Raw genomic sequence first — 23,060 nt, 5'->3', positions numbered from 1 at the left:
CAAAAAGAAGCAAATATAAAGAAACAAAATAGGGAGATATAATAAATATACAGAGAAGTTGTGATGCTTGGAAGCTCAAATTTTCCGGAGGCATGAAATCTTTCACCAAAACAGCCAAAATAAAAGAATCACAATAAAAACAGCTCCATAAATTATTTCTCATTCATTTTACAGGTATATTGACATAAGATGGATATTACAGCTTCATGTTTAACATTTTAAACCCCTGGTGCCACATAAGATTCCAAGAAAAAAGAAAAGAAAAAAAGGGCATAATAAATAATAATAATAATACAAACACAATAAGTAGATAAATAAATAATAATAAATAAAATAAGCAGTTGATGCCCGACCCCCACATCCTAAATAAATCTTATGATAAAAGCCATAACCTACACGATCCCTAACCCTCACCCACAGGCCCAACACTAAATGTTCAGCTTTATGGTCGTAGATTGAATCATCGGAGCAACACTCTTCAAGACACTCAAACCATGAAGTTTGATATCAAATCAATGTAGAATTAATCCAGACTCTGCTGGCACATGCTTGAGCCACGGAACATCCATGGAATCTGCTTCTATCACATCAACAGCTGTGTTTTTAAAACAAACCAAATCAGGGTCAAACCAGCTGATTTCACCTCAGTCTGCAGTGCATCTCAGATGAAATGCACGTTTATGGACCTGTGAGGAAGCAGAAGCCTTGTTAGTTTTTGTGTTTGTGTACCTGTGGCCGATCGACAGACAGCAGCTGAACTTTCTTCAGCTCCCTCAGACCCCAGAACAGCACCTAGTGGAGAGAAAAACTGAAATATCTCATTTCATCTTTTCCAGAACCCCTGTCAGACCACACATGCAGAGAGCCAAACCTCCAGCCTGTAGGTGCTGAGAACAGGTCTGATGTTGGCTGGAACCCGGTAGATGCCTCCTTCCTCTTCCTCTAACTCCGTCAGACTCTCTTGTCCAGACTCTGGGATCTACACAGTTAATACAGCGAAGCCTCGTTATCATCAGTTCGTCATCCTGCGTTTTCATGATGGAAACAGAATGGCGATGCAGTAACCCACCTGCAGGAGTTCAAATGCAGCAAGCAGGTCTCCTCCCGATTGGCTGCCGCAGTGCAGCGGGCTGTACTTTAGGGTCGGAGGTGTGTAGGGGTCAGAGGTCAACTGAACCTCGGGCACAGCCACTGTGGCTCCCAGATACTCAGCTTTGCCCTGCACACAGCGGGGTTAGATCATAGAGAGGAGGTCATGTGTTTAAAACATTTGTTAAACCCTTATTTGAATAATATACTGTTCAATGTATCTATCGGCTCTGCAGTACCAGTGCATCGTCGTCATAAACCTCGATGATGATGCGTGGCGGCTCCTCCTGGATGTGCTGCAGGTCTCCACTCAGCAGCAGGCGGCTCATCGGCAAACACTGATTCCAGGTCGGACTGAGAGTCTGACTGATGATCTGATAACAGCACACACACACACACACACACACACACACACACACACACACACACACACACACACACACACACACACACACACACACACACACACACACACACACACACACACACAGTGAAGACACACATAAACAAGTCACACCCAAACAGCACCAATTCAGGTCACTGACAAATGGAGGCGCAGCTCATAAAACAAGCAAAACACTAATGCAGCAGCTGTTTCTCTATTGACAGAGGAATTTAGAGATATTGAGGCATGAGTTTGTTGCATGTTTTATTTTAATATAGGTTTGACTCTTTGTGTAGTTTATTTCTTTATCTGTAGAGACACACACACCAGGTGGAAATCATAAATCCCCTCGCTGATTCAAATAATTCAGCTTAAATATCACACTCACACTTTTGAATTCAAGAGCCTGATTTTTCAGTTTGAGGGAAGGACAATTTTATATGTCATCACTACACCTGGAATTCTATTGGTTTGATAGATTTGACAGATTTTTTGCACAAATAAATCCAAAGTTAGATGAGAAATAGGAGAGTTTCAAATGCACAGAAGCAGCTGATACAAGCACACAGTTTGAGAACAAGCAGAGTAAATCTAAGCACAAGCGGGTGCATTCGCAGGGTTTTGAGTGAGAGCATAACAAAATCTGAAAATGAAACCAATACGTGCTGCTGTCAAACTGAAAGACCCCACTCTTGAGTGAAGAGAGAGAAAAAACCCACAGCACTTGGGCGGCTGTGGCTGAGAGGTAGAGCGGTCGTCCTCCAACCAGAAGGTCGGCAAATTCAATTCCCAGTCTTCCCCATCTGCATGCCGAAGTGTCCTTGGGCAAGATGCTGAACCCCAAAATTGCCCCTCATAGAACAACAAAGTGCTGCTAATAGATGCACTGTATGAATGTGTGGGTGAATGGGTGAATATCAAACTGTACTGTAAAGTGCTTTGAGTGGTCATCAGGACTAGAAAAGCGCAATATAAATACAAAACCATTTACCATGACCATTTTTTCCTAACTTGCCACAACATTGACCAAATATACTTTAGCTTGTGCATAAATAAGTCAAGGAAAAATTCTCAAATTCATACGTGTACTGAATAACTGTCACACACTTACCTCGGTGGTTTGGCTTTGCGACAGGTAGGTGACGCGAGCGAAAGGATCAGACAGGCCAGAGGTGTCGCCGGCGATCAGACCCCGAGCCTGATACATGTGACACCTCAGCAGGAACTTATGCTGCTCTGGAGACACAAACAAGAAACACAGCATGAAAAAAAGGTTTATTTTCTATTATTTTGTTGTTTTCCTTTAGTGTTGGACTCATTTCCGAGGACAAAATGTCAAAAGGAACCACAGAGATTTTAACGGTCAGTTTCTCACCTTTGCAGAGCAGGTGTGATGGGGGGCTGCTGGCATCAGTGCCCCCTGTGGCCGGACTGAATCCTGCAGGCAGGTCGTCCAGCATGTGAGTGGAGTCTGAACCGGTTCCCAACCACAGATACACATCCAGCTTCGCTTGGACTGATAAACCTGCTACACGCTTCCCTGGAGGCTGCAACACACACCCCCACACACTCACGTATCTTTTTCTTTCTGCCGTCTTGTGTTAAATATTACTTCATGTTATGTCGTGTGTGTGTGTTCACCTTCAGAAACAGTGTAATGATCTTGCCGCATTGTTTTCCTCGGGCCTCCTGGCTGCTAGAGAACAGCAGGTCTCTTGCTCGGACCCGAGCGTACGCAACACGCTTGTTGTTGCTTAGCAGCCACACAAACACATCTGGCACAGTGTGCTGGGGCTGCAGAGTGTGAGGGCATACGTGAGTGTTTGATAAAAGTTAGATAAAGAAAAAATAAAACACACACACACACACACACATAGGCTGAGTCGTTACCTCTTCCACGAGAAAGCGAAGTCTGAGTGTGAGTTTTGTTACATCGTGCAGCATCTCTTTCATTCCACCAGCTTTTCTCTTCCTCCCTCCTAAGGACTGAGCCTCTCCTATTATACTCTCCTGCAACACACATAATAGTATAGTGGTCATCAAAGTTTTTGTAAACATTAAACCCGCTCAAAGAACTCCTTTAATGACCTAATGATCCTGTGTCTGTTTGTGGAGACTGAGCAGAATTGATTAAATGGTTTATATAAAAAGTTTGTGTGTGTGTGTGTGTGTGTGTGTGTGTGTGTGTGTGATTTCCCACCAACTCTTCTTTACACATGGTGAGACGTTTCTTGTCCAGCTGTGTCAGGTAAGTGGATTTTACTTCTGTCTTCAGCTTGGCCTCTGCTGCCGATATGAAACTCCTGCCGGAAAAAACACAGCACATGTATGTTATTAAACATATAGGCCGTGGACCAGCTTTTATTTAGTTGCTTGATGAGATGATATGTTGCCAAGTTTGGATTCTTTAAATAAAATGAACAGAGCTTTCTCACAATAAAGAAATGAGACATGCACACAGCAATAACAGGCTTTCCTGACTTAAAGAAACTACATCATCATGTGGTCTGACATATACCTGGCATCCATGCAGAATTCTTGAAGAACATTTTTCAGCTCATCCTTTGCTCCAGGATCCGACTTTTTGTTTAACTCCTCAACACCGGACACACCCTCCTCCTAAAATAAGTAATAATAAATAATAAAATATTTTCTCAGTACTTTACATTCTGGCAAAACTGAAATAGTGAAAATATGTGTGTGTGTGTGTGTGTGTGTGTGTGTGTGTGTGTGTGTGTGTGTGTGTGTGTGTGTGTGTGTGTGTGTGTGTGTGTGTACACATACAAACAGAACAGCTATGTTCTCCAGCATGTTGGAGTTGTAGAGTCGGTAGGGTCTGTTCTCCCAGTGACTCAGCACATTAACACAGGGCTTCTGCTTCTCCAGGGGCAGATACATAAAGTACCTAAATGTAAATATGTATACAATATAAAGAAACATAACATACAGTTATACATACACAGGGACACTTATAAAAGCACTGTATAGAAATACTGTATGATACTGTATCCTTTAAAACACTCCTCTTCACGGGAAGTCACTGATCATCCAGCTACAAGCTGAGAAAAAGGTGGGAACTCCCCGTTTCCTTCTCCTACTGACATTAACTAAATATTAAAGCATCAGTGTAGCTACAATTTTAATTTAATAATTTACATCCTTGGCAGCAGTCATCTACTATCCCTCTTATCAAATGCAGAGGTGACTGACCTGTTTCCTTCGATGATGAGAGGTTTTTCAGGAGGTGTGATGGACTTGGAGGTCAGGGCGGTCTCCTGAGGTTCTCTGGGCAGGAGGGGGGAAGATGCAGAGGTGGGCGAGGGGCTGAGATGGGATGAGCCTGAGGGGTCACTGGTGTCTGGGACGTCCAGCACTCTCCTCCTCCGAGGAACAGAAGGACTTGGGATGGGCTGGCCCGTAGACTCCAAGGTATTACCATAGTTACCTGAGGGAGGAAGTATTTGCATTAACACAAACATTATTAGCTCTTTATTGATAGATTTTATGAGTTTCTCCTAAAGGCATCTCCACTTCCCCCACTGTACGAAAATTAAGCCAAAAAATCATGGATACTTGCGCATCATCATGTGCTCGTAGCGTCATTTAGAGCCAGAGTCTGCGCAGTAGTGATCGGGGAGTTGAGGCGCTGTCTAATAACATCTAATAATGAATTCAAACTGAGTTTATCAGAATCACTCAAATTTATATCAGTGTTATAAGAACTACCTAACATGACAGAAACTAAAGGTTTTTTAACGTGTACTTTGACATTTTAGGTTTAGTCCATTTTTCCCCATTCATTAGCATTAAAGAGTTAGGGTTTATGTCCTGTACTGCCGCCATCCACAAGGGGGCAACCAAGATTTTTTAAAGCTTTAAAGGTTTTTTTGAAAGCAAGAAAACCATCTAAAAAAGGCAATTGACTCTTCTCCCACTGCCAGTAGAGGAGTGTCTGTTTTCCCCGTAGAGTGCCAGTGTTGCATCTCGCATGATACACAGAATTCGCTGTTGCACGTTGTTCCCAAGATGTTAAAAACAAAACTCCCGTAAGTTTCAATGTGCATCATAACATTGCCACGGAAAAGCGTTGTCGTCACGACTGCCAAAATAAAGAAGATGAGGACCAAGAAATTAACGCGTTCACCCAGGTGTTTCCATCACTGCTGATAAAAAACTGTTTCTACTGCAGAGTCATTTCACCCGGGAGTTAATGATTTTATCTATTCACATTGCAGAACAAAGCCAGATGTTAGTGGGTTTTTGACCTGTGGAAAAGGGGCTTCACTCAATAAGAGGACCAAAAAGTGACAGTGGGTTTGACGACTCACCCACGGAGAACTCGAAGCTGATTGGTTTGTCTCCAATCTTTCTGTCGATCATGGTGGCTTCAAACACGGTACCAAACAGCAGGAAGCTGGTGTTGTTGGCACTCAGCTGGAGAGAGAAACATCATTTATTTATGAAGCTACAGTCTTGTAGATAGGACTCATGGGTGAAGCTATTTGCCACGGATAAAAGAAACATATTTCTTTCTCACTGCAGGAGGAGATTCCACCGGCAGGACCTCTGCGGCCACAGTTTTTCCTTTGTCGTCATCAGCAGCTCCTCCTGCTGCTCCGCTTGCTGCTCCTCCTGCACCAGTCTTACCGTCCTTCCCTCCGGCCTTTCCCGCTTTCGTGTCCTTCACAGGTTTGCTCATTCGTCCTGAGTCCGAACCCGTCCCTCCTGACATGATCTCCACTGCCAGCTCCACGTAGACCCGCCCCCTGCAGCCAGCGACATGGACAGATATTTTTGAGGATGTTTTTTCATTATAATATCTTTTGAATAATCAGCATCTTTTCAAGTTAACCTGTATGACACGCCCTCTCCGATGCCCTCGTTCAGCTCCACTGTGTCGTCGCCCAGGGAAGAGTTTCGGGCAGATCCGTACAGGTTGATCCAAGAAGGACCAAAAGTCGGTAAAAACCCTGGAGAAAGAGAGGAAGACGGAATAAGATGGAGAGAAAATATAGAGAACAAACAACAATCATTTCCTGTGTTACCTCGTCATGTAATTCTCTTCTCACCTCCTTTCCTTCATCCCTTTTTTACCTTCGCTCCTTTCATCCCTCCTTACCTCTGTCACCATCCTGTTCATTGGAGATGCGTCTCAGGTCAAAGTAATGGGTTCCTATGGCAACGTCACTCATGCTTCCCGCATCCCAGACCTATGAGGTGAAAGGAGCCAGAACTTTATGACATTTATACTGTGTGTAAGGCTGTTTTGCAGAAGCACATAACAACGTTCCAACCTGGATCTTCATTCTCTGACACAGAGGAGGAAACATCTCTGTAAAGACGATCTGTTCGTTCCACACCGGGTCGGCCGTGGACTTCTGAGTGGATGTGCGACCCTGAGAGGTGAGGTAAGGAGAAATGAAGGTGAGTGGATTCCTTTGATGCGATCGTGATAAGTGTTGTTCTTGAAGTTTAAGGACAAGTTTATGTACCTTCCTCTAATTTCAATGATAGAAGCATAAACCATATGTAATTTAGATTTCTGTCTGGAATTAATCTAATTACTCGGTTTGGTTCTTTGATTTTGAGCTTTCTTGTGTTTGCCCTCTTTTGTACCTGTTCCTTGAGTCAGTAATTACACACTTGTTTTTAAAATCATGTACTTCTCTGAGCCTCTTGTCTGCTACAAAAACCCTTTAAACATACAATTCAAATGAAAGTACACAAAAATCATTGATTGTTATTCCACCCACCACTTGTTTGAAGAAGCTGACCACTACATATGGGTCTACGAGTGCTGTGTTGTCTCCGATGAAGGCCTTGGTGACATTGGCCATGATGCTGGAGTTGTTCCGGGGAAGACCTTCAGCTCGATACACCTTCATGCAGAATCGCGCCCACGGTCGTTCAGAAGGACAACCCTCTGGTATCAGCAGGTTCCTGTGGAGGAGGAACATCGCAGCAACTTTATTAATATCCAAGACCGAAACTAATCAATGAACTTTTTCATAACCAGGGTTTGTGATCTTTGACATAATTTAAAAATCATAATGGGTTTTGTAAATATGATCTTGCAGCATATAATTTTTTTATTATATATTTCCCCATATTTTCAGATAAAGTAAGGATACTCTGAAAAGCTGTGTATTATACTTGTCTATCTGCTCGTCAGCATCACTTGCTTTGGGACCGGGTTGCATAGCGTCTCCCTTTGCTGAGACGCTGATGTCACACTTGACATAACCTTTGACCCCAGTGCTGATGTCACCAGCATTGGTCAACATGGCCCACTTATTGACAAACTGGTGACCTGAGGGAGCGAGACAGACAAAGGCCTGTAAGCAAATCATTGCATCAGCCTGAATGAATCACAACATGGTCAACCCTGTGTTGTTACCTGGCTGTTTGTAGACTGTCCACACATCCAGCTTGAAGGAGCCGACAAAGATGTTCCTCAGCAGCTTAGAGTGCATCACCTGGAGGGGAAAAAGAGATCAAAGCCAAGAAACAAACAGGGCTCTTAAAAACCTAATGATCAAATGTTCAGGCAAACGCACAATTGACCAGGGAAGCAACACACACACACTATGTATGAAGTCAAAGATGAATCATTTTATTCAAAGATTTTGGAGAGCAGCCATTCTTTGAACAACCACCTCTTTTTGCTCACCGTTAGCTTGATCACTTTGTCGAAGAGGACGTCTTTGTGGGCAAAGAAGTCAAACACGAAATACTGATGGAAAGACGAGAAGGGAAGGACAGTTAGAAAACTTACAAATACATGCACAGGTTATAAGTGTTTTCAATTTAAGTTAATCTATTCAAACCTCATTGTAAAAGGGAGCGTTGGTTCCTTCTTTGACAGACGTCTGTTTCTTCTCATCACCAATCTCAATCACCACACTGGGGTCGATGTTCTCCCCCACTAGCTGTCTGGCCTCTGTGATGTTGATGGCGATCTAAGACAGAAAATAAATATTAGCTAATATATTTTTTTGCCAAGATTTAGTTCCAATTAGGCTTAAAAATATCATACTTTACTGAAATACAGTTTGTTTCATACAGCGATTCCAAACTTATGTCTCTCATAAGCTTGGTACATCATAAATATGTGCTTTATTTTGATATTTGATTGTGAACAAGATTACGCAAAACCTACTGAAGGGATAACCACGAAACCAGGATGTTTCTTTCACTTTCTATTACATTGTGAGCTTGTTCGTTTATTGACATTTTCATTGATTTCCCAGGTAATAATTCATGGATATTGATGAAAGACATATTTAAGATACTGATTTATACAAGCCTGTTTAATTTGGGGCAGCTTGATTGTATTTAAGGAAGCTGTTGACCCTTGGCGGAGGTATGAGCTCTACAGAGCGATATTTACCTGGAAGCTCTGTGGTTTCCTTTCAATGTCCTGGATGTTCGTTTTCAGTTTGGACCTGTGGGAGTTTCACTGAACAGGTCAGGGTCAAAATAATAGAGGTAATAGAGAGATATGTGCATATTAAGGTTATTATATATATATATATAACAGTTATTTGCAGTTCCAGATAACAGGTTTATTCTATTTTCATTTTGATGTGTCAATGCTTGATTAAAATAAAGTGATACTTTACTTAAATGTTTATTGGTAGTGTGGTGATATCAAACTGTGTATTTGTTGTCATAAACACGTAGGGGTTCAGATTATATATTTTTAAAATATATGTAAATGTATATAAATGTTATGTAGAAACATATTTCACACCTCTTCTTGTTCGGTAGGATTCTGGATCTGACTTCAGACCTTCCTGGTTGGTCGTCAGTGTTTTCTTCTTCCAGCAGAGGAGTCCCTTCAGAATGCAACTGTACCTCACTGTCTGCACACACACACACACACACACACACACACACACACACACACACACACACACACACACACACACACACACAAACAGTTTTTTTTAGTTTTATCGACCACTAAAATTACTTCACCCATTCACACACATTCATGCAATACTACTACACTCAGCTCAGTAAAACAGTTGGTATAACAACAACAACAACAACAATAATAATGATAATAATAATAATGATAACGCAATAGACATTATCTGAAAGACTTATTCGACTAAACTTTCTGAAGTTGCGTTCTGTGAAACCAGAGTTTTGACACTAATCACTTGCAACAGATACATTCGTGTCTGAAACGGGAAGTTCTATTTTAAAAAGTTCTGTGGTTGTGTTGTGAGTGGTTCTGAAAATACTGGAACTACACATAAATCCTGCTCCCACTTCCCACAGAGCCCTTATCAGCTCACTGGTTAAACACATGATTACATCTCTGAAAACCTAAATGACTCATAATGACTGTGGCTGTATAAACTCTCAGTCCATTTTTCAACATGTGACTGTTTGACAAGGGTTTGTCTCAGCCACAGTGAGAGGACACAGGTAATTACTGTGAGTGTGTGTGTGTGTATGGACACAGGTAATTACTGTGAGTGTGTGTGTGTGTGTGTGTGTGTGTGTGTGTGTGTGTGTGTATGTTTGTGTATGTTTGTTTTCCAGGCCTTACCCACAGCTCCCTTGTTTGCCAGGACCAGGTCTTTGTTGACTTTCTTCTTCTTCACTTTCAGGCCGAACATCATCTTGGCTTTTCTGCAGGACAAAGACTTTCAGTTAGAAGGAGAAAACACTTTCAGTTATTTTCCACCTTCTCCACTAGAAGTGACAAAAAAACACATATATGTGCAACTGCTCAAAAATCGGACTTCACCTGAACTCAACCAAATGTGATTAGTAACTGAGGACGAGACTGAACACATCTCATCTGCGATGAGCAGAATTACATCATGAGGTGAAAAGGAAAGTGGTCTCTGATGTATTTCTACATACTGTATATGTAGGCTTATATATGTATATAATTGTATCATATATATTTGTGGATATAGAATCAAAATTTCTCAATCACAAAAAAGCCCTGACCCCTTCAATTTATAGTGTAGCATATGATTTGTAGTTGTATATTTTCTTATAGTTTATATATTGTATTTTATCTTTTTTATACATCAAATATTCAACAAATTTATTGGATTCATAGAGTAACTATGTTTTTTAAAATCAATATTATTATTTTTGAATAATACAGCAGCATTAATGTCCTTTTGTGCATCAGTGGAAACTCACACCGTAAATCACTGATTTACGGTATGTTGACTTAGTCTGTTTTGTTTTTTTAGCTGATTCAGTTATTTTGTTTCTTTTATATATAAAACGTGTTTCTCCAGTAAAACTGATTGTGTAGTATTTTCATTTTTATTTATTTATGAACTCAACATTTCTGTAACTGACTAATTTTCAGCTGCAGAGTTTAGTGCAGGGTTTAGTTTCCTCAAAAGTGCATTCAGCATTTTATAGAAGAAAAAGCATTGGATAAAAAAATCACTTGATGCTTCCCCTCCAAAGAAAAAACTCAGGGTCATAATCAAAGTCTTAAATTTGAATATTTGCTATTCGAAAAACTTTGAATAAACCATAAAAACATTATTGTAATGTAAGAAGGGTCATCAATCGAGAATATGACCTTTCTGTATCTATAAGATGTGGAAATGAAGATTGTCTTCCCAATTTTCAGCTTAGATACAATTTAAAAAATATATATTTTCATTATTAATACAGACATTTTTCTGAGAGTGGTGTTAATCATTCTCCTTCTGATTTAACAGTGGGGGAGATGTAAATGTTGAAAGAGACGATTTAAAGTGAAGCTGCTCACTGCTGCAGGGATTCAGGACTCTCAAAAGGATCCATTCTGCTGAAGTCCAGAGAAGTTTTCTTTCTCTTCTAAAAGGCCTCCGGGAAGTTGGTGGAAATCTAACTTTCCACCTTAATGAATCACATCTGGTTACAGAGAATGATTTACCTTCTCATCTTCAGACCATACCTGAATAAAAATACATCACGCTATCGTCGACTGTTATCAGGACAGCTTCTTGTCCCTGTGTCAAATGATCAGTTCTCTTTCTCATTAGAGCTTTGTCTTCTCTAGATTATCCTTAGATTCTTCAGTAAACACATTTTTAACCAGCTCATCCTCACCTACCTACTTTGAACTCGACCGACACTTACTATAAAAACAACTCTGCACTCGTGGATTAAACATGACTATCCTGCTCAGCTCCTTCCTCCTGGTTGTAAAGAAAACATTGTTTATCCATGTTTAACTTTCTGTGGCTGAGTTTCTTAAGTGTTGAGTGTTTAGTTTGTGGCTTAGGTGAAGGGAGCTGCCCTCCGCGCTCCACTTCAAAAGATTAAGTCACATGTCTCAAAGAGATATTCCCACCATTGGTTTCTAACGTCTCAGTCATGAAAAACATCCACAAAGTACACAAAGCTTTATGGAAGGAAGATATGATTGATGTTTGTCATGTGTGGTAGATTAAAACAGAACAAACTGAAGGATCATTGGTGATACACAGAAGGCAGAACTAATTAATAGTCAAAGTTTTATCATGATCTCCAAATTAAAGCCATAGACTGTAAATAGGGATGAAAAAATATAAAAACCAGGGTTTATCTCCAATATTCTGCAGGAACATTTAAAATATGAAGAATTCTGAACAGAGTTGTGTGGATTTGTTACAGGTTAAGGAAGCCGGGGATCATGGGTAATATCCACCCTTCCATTTGTGTTTGAGTTCAGTGAGTGGGACGACGCAGTCAGAGCTCCACTCAACAAATTGATAGACTTTGTTTTTTTATTTAATTCATCGACCAAACATAACAAAACACAAATCCCTACATGTGGCTGCAGAGGGTGCTGTTGCTCAGTAAGAGTTAAATAGTGTTGCTTTAAACAGAATATACAGTATCACAGTTGTAAACTCTTGCATAAGGGAATATAGGCTACACTCGGCAAGTCATTTTACTTTTTAGTATAAAGTATATTTAAAAGCAAGTACTTACTTTTACTTGAGTAGAAAACTTTATGTGGTACTTTTACTTTTAATTGAGTAAAAGTACAGAGCGCACCCTGCACTTCAGTTTAGGTTAGAAGATAAAGAAAATAATGCAACTGCAGTAAAAAAAGAACGAGCCTGTTGACTCAAAGCCGGTCTCTTACCTGGGTTTAGGATCCATAGCTGCTGTCAGACGTCAGTGTCACTCTGTGTGTAACTGTCTGCATGTGTTGGCAGAGTCAGACGTTCAGAGTTAAACAACCTAACCTGCACCTCAACTGTTTGTTCAAGGGATGGAAACATGTGGTTGATGGACAATCAGGTCGTCACGGACTTTTATTTCATTACCTGCTGAACAGTTCAACAGTTTAACTTTATTTCATTTATCCTCTTTTACTGCTCTATTGTTTTTGTTAAAAACAACCAAAGCAGAACAGTCTTAAAATAAAAGAATATAAACATATATTTACTGGGTAAAAAACTAAGAATAAATAAAAAACACAAAAAACAATAAAACATTTGACAGAATAAATATTTGAAATCGAAAAATAAAGATCATAATAGCAAATTCAATCGAGGTCATCAAATTGAAAGCCAGCATCAGTTGGAGCAAGAGAAAAAGTTTTTGCAGTAACAGCAGAATCAGTAGTAATAATCTAAACAAAGTAGAGATTGTAATATTAGTGGTAGATTTGTTATATTTCTCATTACTTGCTCTTGTGAAATAATGTAGATAGTCACTGCTTGAATCAATTCATTCATTCTATTTATCTTGGTCCACATATTTAATTTGCACAAGAAATGTTGTAGAAAACAATAAAGGGATAGAAAGCGTATTGCACTAACCCTTATTGCACTAGAATTGATTTAACTGGCAACCCTATAATGTCTGAAGCTTAGTTAAATTAGCTTTGATAACATGCTACCAACTCCTGAAACTAATTCTGTCAATAAGTTACATTTATATTTTATTTAGAAATCGAACAGTCTCTGAAAGTTTAGAATAAACTACAGCTCAGATCTGCTCTACATGAAAATTACCCAGAGATTATTTCTGTTATGATTTAATGATACATAATTAAATTTGATTTGACCTAACATCTGTCTGTTTGACATATATCACTAATGAGGAGTGTTAAGATACAAGCAGAAACAGAGTCGTTTACTGAATATATAAAACTGTATGTGTGTGTGTGTGTGTGTGTGTGTGTGTGTAGACTCGACCAGGATGTGTGAAACTGGCAGAGTTAACAAACCCTCCCCTGGTAAACAGAGCAGCCGCAGCTCATGTCGGACAGAGACGACCGTCCAATCAGCCGACAAAGAGGACTTCATGTAGATGCAGATTCAAATTACAATATGTATGACGTCATCGCTGACCAAATTAAATGCTAATTCAATCAATACGATGATATTTAAATCCTCAGTCATCAAGCTGTTTTCAAAAGACAATGACCCCTGACCTTTGCTGTATTGTTAAAACTACACTCATTAATTCTGTCGTCACATTCACAACTAGAATCCTGAAATCATCCCACAAATTAGACTGGTCCGTGAAAGAACTTAAATTGTATTTACATTTTTAAAACTAATAATAGGGACTACAGCAAAAAAGTCATTACAGTTAAAAGTTATAGTTAAACATTTGTACTACTGACATTGAACTGTATTTAACCTTGTTCTCTCTTGCCCTACTTTATGTATAACATTAGTATCCATTAATCAATGTATGGGCTCAGTATTGTTTGATATATATGCTGCCATCTTCCAAAATCTTCATAGGTGTCAGATGTTAATTTCTACTCTTTTTTCCATATGAAAAAAAAAATGCTATAAATTATTGTTTTATTATTTTTAATTATATATTATATTAATATTAGTTATAATTAATAATAAGTAGTAGTAGTATTATGTATTTATCCTTCATCTGACTGACATTACTGCATCACTTCTAAAGTTTGTCTTTACCGTATCAAAACTAAATCGCCTTAAAGCAAAGCAACATTTTGTGTTTTTGCAGTTACATATATTTTGCGCACTCATAAAATGACTGAAGACAAAGCAAAACATTTATTGTTTTCACAGTGATCGGAGCATAAGTGCATTTACAAAAATCTCATCAGAAATTCCATGATTCCAAGTTTTTATATATGAAGTTTCCAACTATTAGACTACTACTCTAAGACCACAAAGTTAAGAAAAAAAATCATTACGATCATTCTTTTTTTTATCATATCAGCAAATCAATCTCCAAGTAACGCAGCTTCCAAAATGACTTTAAATTAGACTTTTTAGTCCAGTTCAGTTTCTAAGTTTGTTTAGTTTTGCAGACAAACCCAGCTCCATTTCTTTTCCACCAGGGAATAAAGTGTTGCATTAAAGGGCACATTACTGAGCTCATTGAGGAGAGTGTAAGTGTTTCTGCTTTCACTTTTCCTTCCAATGTTCTTCCTCTAGACTCGGACTGAAACCAGTGACTTCTCTGTCACCATCCTCCTGCGCCTCCTTGTTCTCTGGTTTTACACACATCGTCTCTACCTGGTTTTCTTCAGGGTCAAAGGGACGAACTCTCAGACTGTAAATATCTGTAAAAGATGAAATGAGGAAATTAACGATGATTTACATTTTATACACATTCACAACAAAATATCAAGAATGTGTTCAGTGTTTATTTGTAGACAGCCCAAAAGCATTGAAGTGCACAATCTAACACTTATATCAAAGCTGAAGCTCAAAGCCATGTTCACATCATATCAGGAAACACTGGTTTAAAGCATTTACACCGTTGGACAAAAAAATCTGTTATTGACAGCTTGTCTTTGTTGTATATAAGGTTTTCTGTGATTATTGACTATTTGACCAACTAGGAAAGTTATTGAACCAAGCAGAAAATGTTGAAATTGCAAATCCCACTTTGTGATCAGCTCTGTGATCAATGCTTGTTGCATTAAGAGTATTTCTGATATGATGTAGACGCAGCGTCATTAAACGCTGACAGACGTTATGAAAGATGATGCAGGATTGGTTGGTGAGGTCTTCAGCCCAACATGTCAGCAAGGTTTTATAATTAGGTAATAAACTATCACAGCCTGGTTTAGTATTATTTAAAGCAACACCATGTAATTCTTACTGAGCAACAGCGCCCTCTGTAGCCACACGTGCAGATTAATTCTGTTCCGTCTCCGAGCGATGAAGTGGTTTTCATGTTTTCAAAACGTATTTTCCTTCACCCTCACATTAGTGATGAGTCAAGACATTTAGTCTGCACTCATTTCATTAATGTGATGCTCAGGTAGTGAATAATTGTCCCTAGATGTCAACACACTCTCGAACCAGAGACAGTTGGGAATGGTACCACACTGGAATGAGAACCACACGATTTAATGGAACCAGCAAACTGTATCATAAGACATTTGTTGTCTTATTGGGGTCAGTGGAGCCTGTTGTAGGTCTTAGTTTATATCATTACATGTTATATTGATAAAGGTTGCATAGGTACCAGTTCCCCTTCACAGCAGCAGACCTTGAGGCTTAGAGGAAAAATAAAGATGCAAACTCAGACAGGCAACCAGCAGATTGTTGGGTTTCCTACCTGAGTTGTGTTGGATAAAAGGTGCTGGTGGCTTGTTGGTTTCTGAAAAGGCGCTGCAGTATGAAGATGCTGCCGGACGGATTGAAGTTTGGGGGAAAGTGTCGGAGACGTCTGAGAACGGAGAGGATGAGGTGAAAGGCTGATTGGTGGGAACTTCAGATCAAGGTCGGATGTTCGGTAGGAGAATAGGATTTTGGTATGGTAGATTTTTGAGGTTTGTGTGGTAGATGGGGCACTATAAGCACAAAGTTTTAAGGAACCATCCAGATCTGAAGGGTTTTAGAGAAGATCTTTGTTGATTGTGTAGAACATATCAAAGCAGGCTTGGGGAACATGAATTATTCCGTCTGATGCTTCAGAAGAGACTTTTAAAGGAGGAGCAAGGGCGTAGGCAAGAGTACACCATTCCAAATGAGGTCTTGGGGGAGGTGCTTTGTTTGATAATAGTAATAGGCTAGTTGTTCAGAGGGTTTGAAGATGTCAAAGGAGGTTGATCTTGGAGGAGCAGGACGAGGTTCTTGGATAAGGAATATAAAAAGCTCAAAGGATCAGGAGGAAACAGGCAGAGGCTGGAGCTTTGACACCAGAAACCTTCACTGGTAGAGAAGAAAGACCCTCAGTCTTCAGGAGAATGAAAAACTGGATGAAGAAGAGTTTGGCAGGTGGGAGACCATTGCGTTCACAGTAGGAGGCAGGAGCGTAGGTCGGGCAGAGAGCTGGGTGAACAGAGGGACTGAGAGACAGAGCAACGGATGGATGGAGGGGTTGGAGTTAGGAGTACAGAGCATCAATACCTGCAGGAGTGAGGACCAGAGATTGTAGGAGGTCCGATAAAGAAACAATCCCTCTCACCACATCGTCACTGTCGACCAACACTAAACGATGCACCTGTAAACAAAAAAACACAGGATTCACGAGAGGCTGTAGTCTAATCATAAACCCTGCCTCCTCCATGTTAGTAGATGTGGACCAAGCTAACAAGTCAAACATGATTTCATTTAGGAGAGTTACAGTGTCCAAGCTTACATTTAATTAAGGCAGTTGTGTATGTGTGTGTATTACCTCGGCCTTTGCAATGCGGTCGATGATGGTCTCCAGTGTTTCATAAGGGTAACACTTGAGGACTCCCTCCATGCAGCAAGCTCTGGAGGCGACAGCCTCCCGCATCGTCATGTTCAGGTTGTTGTAGTTTTTCTGGGCTGCGAGATTCTAAATGATAGAAATAAACAGAAAACTACAGTTATTTCACCAGCAGCAGTTGGTTTCAGCTGAACATTTTGATTTTAGTAACAAAACCCAACCTAAAAGGTTACATTTAACCAAAATCCATCATTAAGTGTTGACAGCCATCTTTAATTTAGTCTCTAAGTTGGACCAGTCTACAGATGCTCTATTTATGACTTGCTAGCTATGTCAGCAACTAGAACAAATTAACTAACTAACAAACAAGCTAACGATCTAACAATCTAACAAACGAACGAACGAACAAACTAACTAACTAACTAACTAACTAACTAACTAACTAACGAGCGGACGAACTAACAATCTAACTAACTAACTAACTGATACTTAATTTCTATTTCTATCAATATGTTCTTAAAGTGTCTGGATTGTAGCTCATCAGTACAAGTTTCTGTTTATTATTATTTTATTATCAATAATACCTTTGGTTGACTGTTTCTTGCCTAAGTGTGAAGAATAAACCCTTTGAAGTATTTAGGCCAAAACAACATTAAAAAAAACAAGTATAAAACTATTTAATAAAGCTTGACATGTAAATCACAGGATTTATTTGTGCATTGATGTTATAGTAAAATTTTTAAGTGACTTACAATGACGTCAAACCTGGAGTACAGCGCCACCACTTTACCTAGAGAGAAACCACAGATACAAATTAAATATAAATATAGACAGATGTCAATTTATGTCATGTAAACTACAAGATATTCAGCCTTTAAAAGAAAATATTCTGGTAGTCACAAATTTCACCACCTTGAAAGTGAAGTTAGTTTGACCTTTAGACACTGTGTTGTAATCTTCATGTAAAGAAATAACTGAAACTCAATTTACTAAACTGTGATTCTAATAGTTAAGTGTGAAATAAACTGTTAAATATGAGCGTGACGTTGGGTCTACCTTGCTCATTGACAACAGGCAGAGCCGACACTCGTCTCTCTACGAAAATCGTCAGGGCATCGTACACGGAGGCCGATTCCTGCACCGTTGCAATTTCTTTGAAAGTTCCAATTGCCACTTCACTGATCTGCTTCTGAAGAAACCTGGGTTTGGGAATCATGGATCCCTGCGCGAGGGTTAAAAACATGTATGATGGTTTGAGTTAAATCAAAAAGATCCTTTTCTAGCCTGGAGTAAATAAATATTCACAAAGTGTTGAGTTGCACAATCAAGTCCTAACTCACAAAGATGTGGAGGAACTTGAGGATGCGTTTGTGAGTGAGGATGTGAAGGACGTTTCCTGATGCCGGGTCGATGACCGGCAGGCGGTGGATCCTATTCTTCAACAAAGAGTAGATGGCATCGAACAGACTGAGCAGACGACAAAACTTGAGATTAGGATTTTAGAAGAAAAAAAGATTTAAAAAACAGAACATCAAAAACTGCTTCTCTTGCATACAATACACGAAACGATATGATACAATACGATGTGATACAATATGATCCAGTACAATAAGAAAATATTTAATTAAAATAGAAAACATGAGAAAAAAAGGAATACAGGAATAAGTAAATATTAACAGGAGGAAATATATATATTAAAAGAATAACAATACTATATACAATGTCAACAGAATTGCACAGACAGACAATGAGCATTGCACAATAATAAATACAAAAGTTAAACCTGAGTGGATTTGTATCTTAATCCCAGAATTTGTAGCAAAACTAGATAAAATAATGATAAGGAGAAATATTATAACAGAATAAAATAATAAAGGAAGAACACTACATCATTGCAAGGGGCTCTATTCACCTTGATTCAGGAGTAATGCTGATCAGTCTGTTAATGGAGTACTGCAGATAGGTCTCTGCAAAGAGAAGAAGACACAAGTTCAAATAAATACAGATGATTATATAATAAGACTTTTGGTGCTATATGAGGAGATGGTTGTTTTACAGACCTCTCCATGTCTCTATCTTGTGTTCCTCCAGCTCATAGATCTGAACCTGCAGACACAACAAACTTCTCAGATCCAACAGTGACGCTCCTCAGGTGTGATGTGTGAATTTTATTTTCATTAAGATTATACTGGTTAACCTGACATGTGACTTCACTGTGATGTACGTCATGTCAACAAAACAACAGACACAACAGCTCACCAGAGGAGACTTGTAGTATCGATGAAGAATGTTGATGAAGTCGGTGATGGTCAGCATCCCTGCACGCACACGCACACGCACACACACGATGCAAAAATAAAACATGGATTTATCACCAGACTTTTTTCTGCCGCCCACTTGTGATTATATCACCATCTCTCCATCTATTTTAATGTTTAATCTCAGTAATAACAATAATCAAATAAACATAAAAAGCAGCTCAAGCCTTAAAACAGAACATATTAAAACAATGTCAAAACAAATCTAAAAAATGAACAAATTATGTTACATGATAAGAAAAGAAAAGAAATGAAATTATTTAAAAGAAAGATTTTTAAAATAAGTTTGAGAAGTTTTTTAAATCATGTTGAAAGGGAATCTATTTCTAATATTCAGTGGAAAATCTTACTGTAACAGAACGTTTCATCGCTGTATTTTTTTGTAGTTTGTGTGCAGCGCTGCAGCAGTGAGTGACCTCAGTAAGTGGTTTGAAACATTAATACGACTTTAGGTTGAAAATCAACCATGCATGAACATGAACTTGGTTTGCACGTTAAAGGCCGCAGCTATTTTGATTACGAGCAGAAAACTGACACCCACAGACCTGGTGTCATGATGATCAGCTCTTCGGAGCCAGCGAGGTGACTGAGTTTGTAATGCAACACATATGTCATGTCGCTGACCTGCTTTCCTCCGAGTGTTAGCACACAAACTGGCATCATATGAAACTACAGTGAAGAAACCTGAACCTTCAGACCTGAGCTTCAGTAGAAGAGATCCCAGCGTCAGTCTCCAGCTGTTTATAATTCAAACTCATTCTTTTTCAGATTGGATGTGATCATTATAAAATTAGTAATGATTGTTTGTATTTTACTGAGGGAAACATGTCCTTCTGTATGTGATGGACAATATTAGGAGTTAAAATAATCAGTATACTAAAATAATGCTTGGTTAACACGCTTGGTGTGATGATGAACCTGAGTATGGACCATGCATTTGTTTTTAACACATCTTAAATCAGGTCATGTCTTTGAATCAAAGGTGCAGCTTGAACTTTCCCACTGAGGTGAACTCAGTTTCTTTACTTCTGCATGTTTTTTCCGTGTAGCTAGATTTGTAGGCGATGTCGATGTCTGGTACGAAACTTCAATATTTCCCATCTGGCAACGCTGCTGCTGATGTGTGTTTATGCAACAAAGGCAGAGACGTGGACAGATGAATTGGGGCTCACCCACAAAACACTTAAGCTTGTCGTCCCACAGAGGCGCTGCCCTCACACCATTAGCCACCAGAGCAAAGAAAGCCTTCTTCACCTGAGGAAAAAGAGGATCTTCAAATCTTACAATGCAAAATTGCCAAAAATGAGGAATTATGATTATGATTATGATTATGATTATATTATGATTATGATCATATTATCATACCTGTAGCGTTGTGTCAAAGATAACCAGTTTGGAGCTGGTAGGGATGGCGTCGTAGCAGCAGTGACTCTTCATGAAGTTCATGTATATGAATGTGTCAGGGTCTGTGTCTGCAGGGGGCGCCCCAGTATACGTACAGCCACCTATAGATAAACAATTACACACATGAACTGTTAAAACCAAAAATAAGTTTATATTTTTTTTTACAATCTGGATAAATGTTGGGGGTTTGTATTTGATATTTGTATCACGTGGTTTTCACATTAACTCAGTTAGGTTGGAATTCGTTTGTATGTGAGGTTGTAGACGAACAGAAGATTAGATTCACACAAACTGATCTTCTTTACCTCTGCTCTTCAGTGCGGAAACATCTTCCTCCTCATCCTCGTACATCTGAAATAACGGAACCTGGATGAGGGAATAAATCTGAAGTTTACCGATTTAATATTACGATTTAACAAACTTACAGCAAGAACAATCCTCCATGGCTCCCGCAATGCTTTTCATTTAGAATTTGATCGCGAGATCATTTCAGTTCTTCTTCATCATGCAGGACAGACAGAAGGAACACCCTTATCCAATGCATTTGGAACAGACTGCAGTGAAAGGTCTTTAGAAGTAACTGTGTGAAGTGTCTGTTGGCCTCACATCGTCTGAACCTGCTGCTGGAAGGTTTAAAGTGGTGATTAAGATGTTCACACTGTACGTTCTGTACGTTAACTTGACCTCAGCTGGCTTCACAACCTCACAGAGCCCCGGGTAAATGAGGTGAGCACATCTATGTGGATCACAACGTTAATTTAAATCTTGCTGAGGTCATGCAAGCTATAACATAACGTTGGCCCAAAGCTGATAAAAGACAATACGTCAATGAAGTCAGGTTCAAACACTGAAGAAGAAATCATCTCCTATTTTTATGGGGAATGATAGATTATTTATGATGCAGTATTTTATGTGTTAATTAGTCAAAGGCACCATTAACAGTATTTTAACATTTGTTTTTATTTCAAACATAGTCATTCAATGATCTTTGAGCTAATGTCACTTTCTGCCATATCATAAAAAGGATAGTTTAGTTGTTTGCATTTTAACATACATATTTGAAGGTGTTCACTCAGTGTCAATATTCTCATTATGCTACGTGATGCGTTATAATAATAAGTGTTTTCTTTTCATTTTCTAACAGCTTCAGTAGAAGAAGCAGCAGGAGAACTGCTCTGACACTTATCTTCATCTGGAGCTGCAGCTTCTATTGTTTCTCAGTTTCTTCTATGCAACATTGGGTGGATTTCACTGCCAATAATAAGAAATGTAACTTCTAATTTGACTTCACATTGCTTTTACACAGAGATTATGTATATAAAATACTTATAAAGTCAAGTTGGTGAATATATGATATTGTATTTATAATATTTTATTCATGACCTCATTTTCATGAATGCAACATGAAGATCTTAATGAAGCATCATGCAGCTTATCTGTTTACCTTAATTTCAGTCAAGGTGTTTCTCTTTTGTTTTACTTGTTTCTAGTATCTCACACCAACAGAAAATGTTTCGATAATATTCCATTATATTGATAATATTTATCAGTGATAAAACCTATTTTATCAAATTACAGTATTTAGGATGCGTTATTTTGTATTATTCTAGCCTGACCTTTCACCATCTCAGCATCAGTTAACGTTCTGGGCCCAGTGCTGTTGGGATTAGGTTGTTCTCACAGTCCAGACTTTATCTGGAATTTATCCACGTAAACAAAAACCCAGGCTGTGAATGTGCTTCACTTCAAAAAAGGTAAATAATAACAGATGATGCACAAGGGTTTGCTTCAGGTAATAAAAACAAGTGTTAAGAATAGCAATGTAAAAACAGACTCGTGTTTTTCTCTTTGCAGCTTCTCAGTTACAAAGTCAAACACACACCAGCACACACACAAACACACACACACAGAACAAACAAAGAGTAGGGGGAGTCAGCTGAGAGCTTTACCTCAGGAAGAGGCTCCATGGCTGGGGAAGAGGAACAGGCCGTCTGCCTCTGCGGAACCAGACCGACAGGTAAAAACAAGGGCATGAAAACAAAAGACTGCGAGACTCCGACACACGGTCGCCCTGAAACATCTGTGGAGATCTGCCACCATGTCAGATAAAGAGGTGATGAAAGAGTCCACACATGGTGAAGAAGGACAGAGGAGGGGAGGAACGGAAGAAGGAAGAATCGGACACAAAACGAGGAGACAAGGGAGTGGGAGCAGCAGCAGGCAGCTTCGGACAGCTGGGTCTGGAT

The 23,060-nt window shown here is 39.2% G+C and overlaps 1 protein-coding gene across 5 annotated transcripts in view; it reads right to left on the bottom strand.

Moving 5' to 3' along the window:
• The window catches only part of LOC117755130 (5'-AMP-activated protein kinase subunit gamma-1-like), a 32,527-nt gene extending 9,467 nt beyond the window's left edge, over window positions 1-23,060 (bottom strand). Inside the window, exons 1-26 of one of the 5 annotated variants that reach the window (XM_034574670.1) lie at window positions 12,585-12,816; window positions 10,038-10,120; window positions 9,228-9,339; window positions 8,865-8,919; window positions 8,302-8,433; window positions 8,145-8,207; window positions 7,872-7,950; window positions 7,628-7,784; window positions 7,228-7,414; window positions 6,769-6,870; window positions 6,594-6,684; window positions 6,327-6,444; window positions 6,012-6,240; window positions 5,803-5,908; window positions 4,685-4,919; window positions 4,259-4,379; window positions 3,993-4,093; window positions 3,675-3,777; window positions 3,365-3,484; window positions 3,116-3,268; window positions 2,850-3,021; window positions 2,586-2,710; window positions 1,329-1,463; window positions 1,070-1,219; window positions 872-979; window positions 730-792 (exon numbers count right to left, since the gene is read on the bottom strand). In XM_034574670.1, the coding sequence (XP_034430561.1) occupies window positions 730-792; window positions 872-979; window positions 1,070-1,219; window positions 1,329-1,463; window positions 2,586-2,710; window positions 2,850-3,021; window positions 3,116-3,268; window positions 3,365-3,484; window positions 3,675-3,777; window positions 3,993-4,093; window positions 4,259-4,379; window positions 4,685-4,919; window positions 5,803-5,908; window positions 6,012-6,240; window positions 6,327-6,444; window positions 6,594-6,684; window positions 6,769-6,870; window positions 7,228-7,414; window positions 7,628-7,784; window positions 7,872-7,950; window positions 8,145-8,207; window positions 8,302-8,433; window positions 8,865-8,919; window positions 9,228-9,339; window positions 10,038-10,120; window positions 12,585-12,601 (3,117 nt within the window). In that variant the 5' untranslated portion in view covers window positions 12,602-12,816. Of the gene's footprint in view, window positions 1-729; window positions 793-871; window positions 980-1,069; window positions 1,220-1,328; window positions 1,464-2,585; window positions 2,711-2,849; window positions 3,022-3,115; window positions 3,269-3,364; window positions 3,485-3,674; window positions 3,778-3,992; window positions 4,094-4,258; window positions 4,380-4,684; window positions 4,920-5,802; window positions 5,909-6,011; window positions 6,241-6,326; window positions 6,445-6,593; window positions 6,685-6,768; window positions 6,871-7,227; window positions 7,415-7,627; window positions 7,785-7,871; window positions 7,951-8,144; window positions 8,208-8,301; window positions 8,434-8,864; window positions 8,920-9,227; window positions 9,340-10,037; window positions 10,121-11,237; window positions 11,588-12,584; window positions 12,817-14,474; window positions 15,006-16,276; window positions 16,508-16,806; window positions 16,901-17,074; window positions 17,222-17,844; window positions 17,883-18,148; window positions 18,315-18,432; window positions 18,560-19,004; window positions 19,060-19,152; window positions 19,199-19,351; window positions 19,411-20,582; window positions 20,665-20,775; window positions 20,916-21,119; window positions 21,181-22,763 lie in introns of those variants that run through there. The other 4 variants (XM_034574669.1, XR_004612540.1, XM_034574671.1 and 1 more) reach the window with 4 other exon arrangements.

This window comes from Hippoglossus hippoglossus, chromosome 21 (genome assembly GCF_009819705.1).
Source record: "Hippoglossus hippoglossus isolate fHipHip1 chromosome 21, fHipHip1.pri, whole genome shotgun sequence".
Taxonomy (NCBI): domain Eukaryota; kingdom Metazoa; phylum Chordata; class Actinopteri; order Pleuronectiformes; family Pleuronectidae; genus Hippoglossus; species Hippoglossus hippoglossus.
Note: the sequence above shows the minus strand (reverse complement) of the source record. Positions and strands in the feature narration are given on the sequence as shown.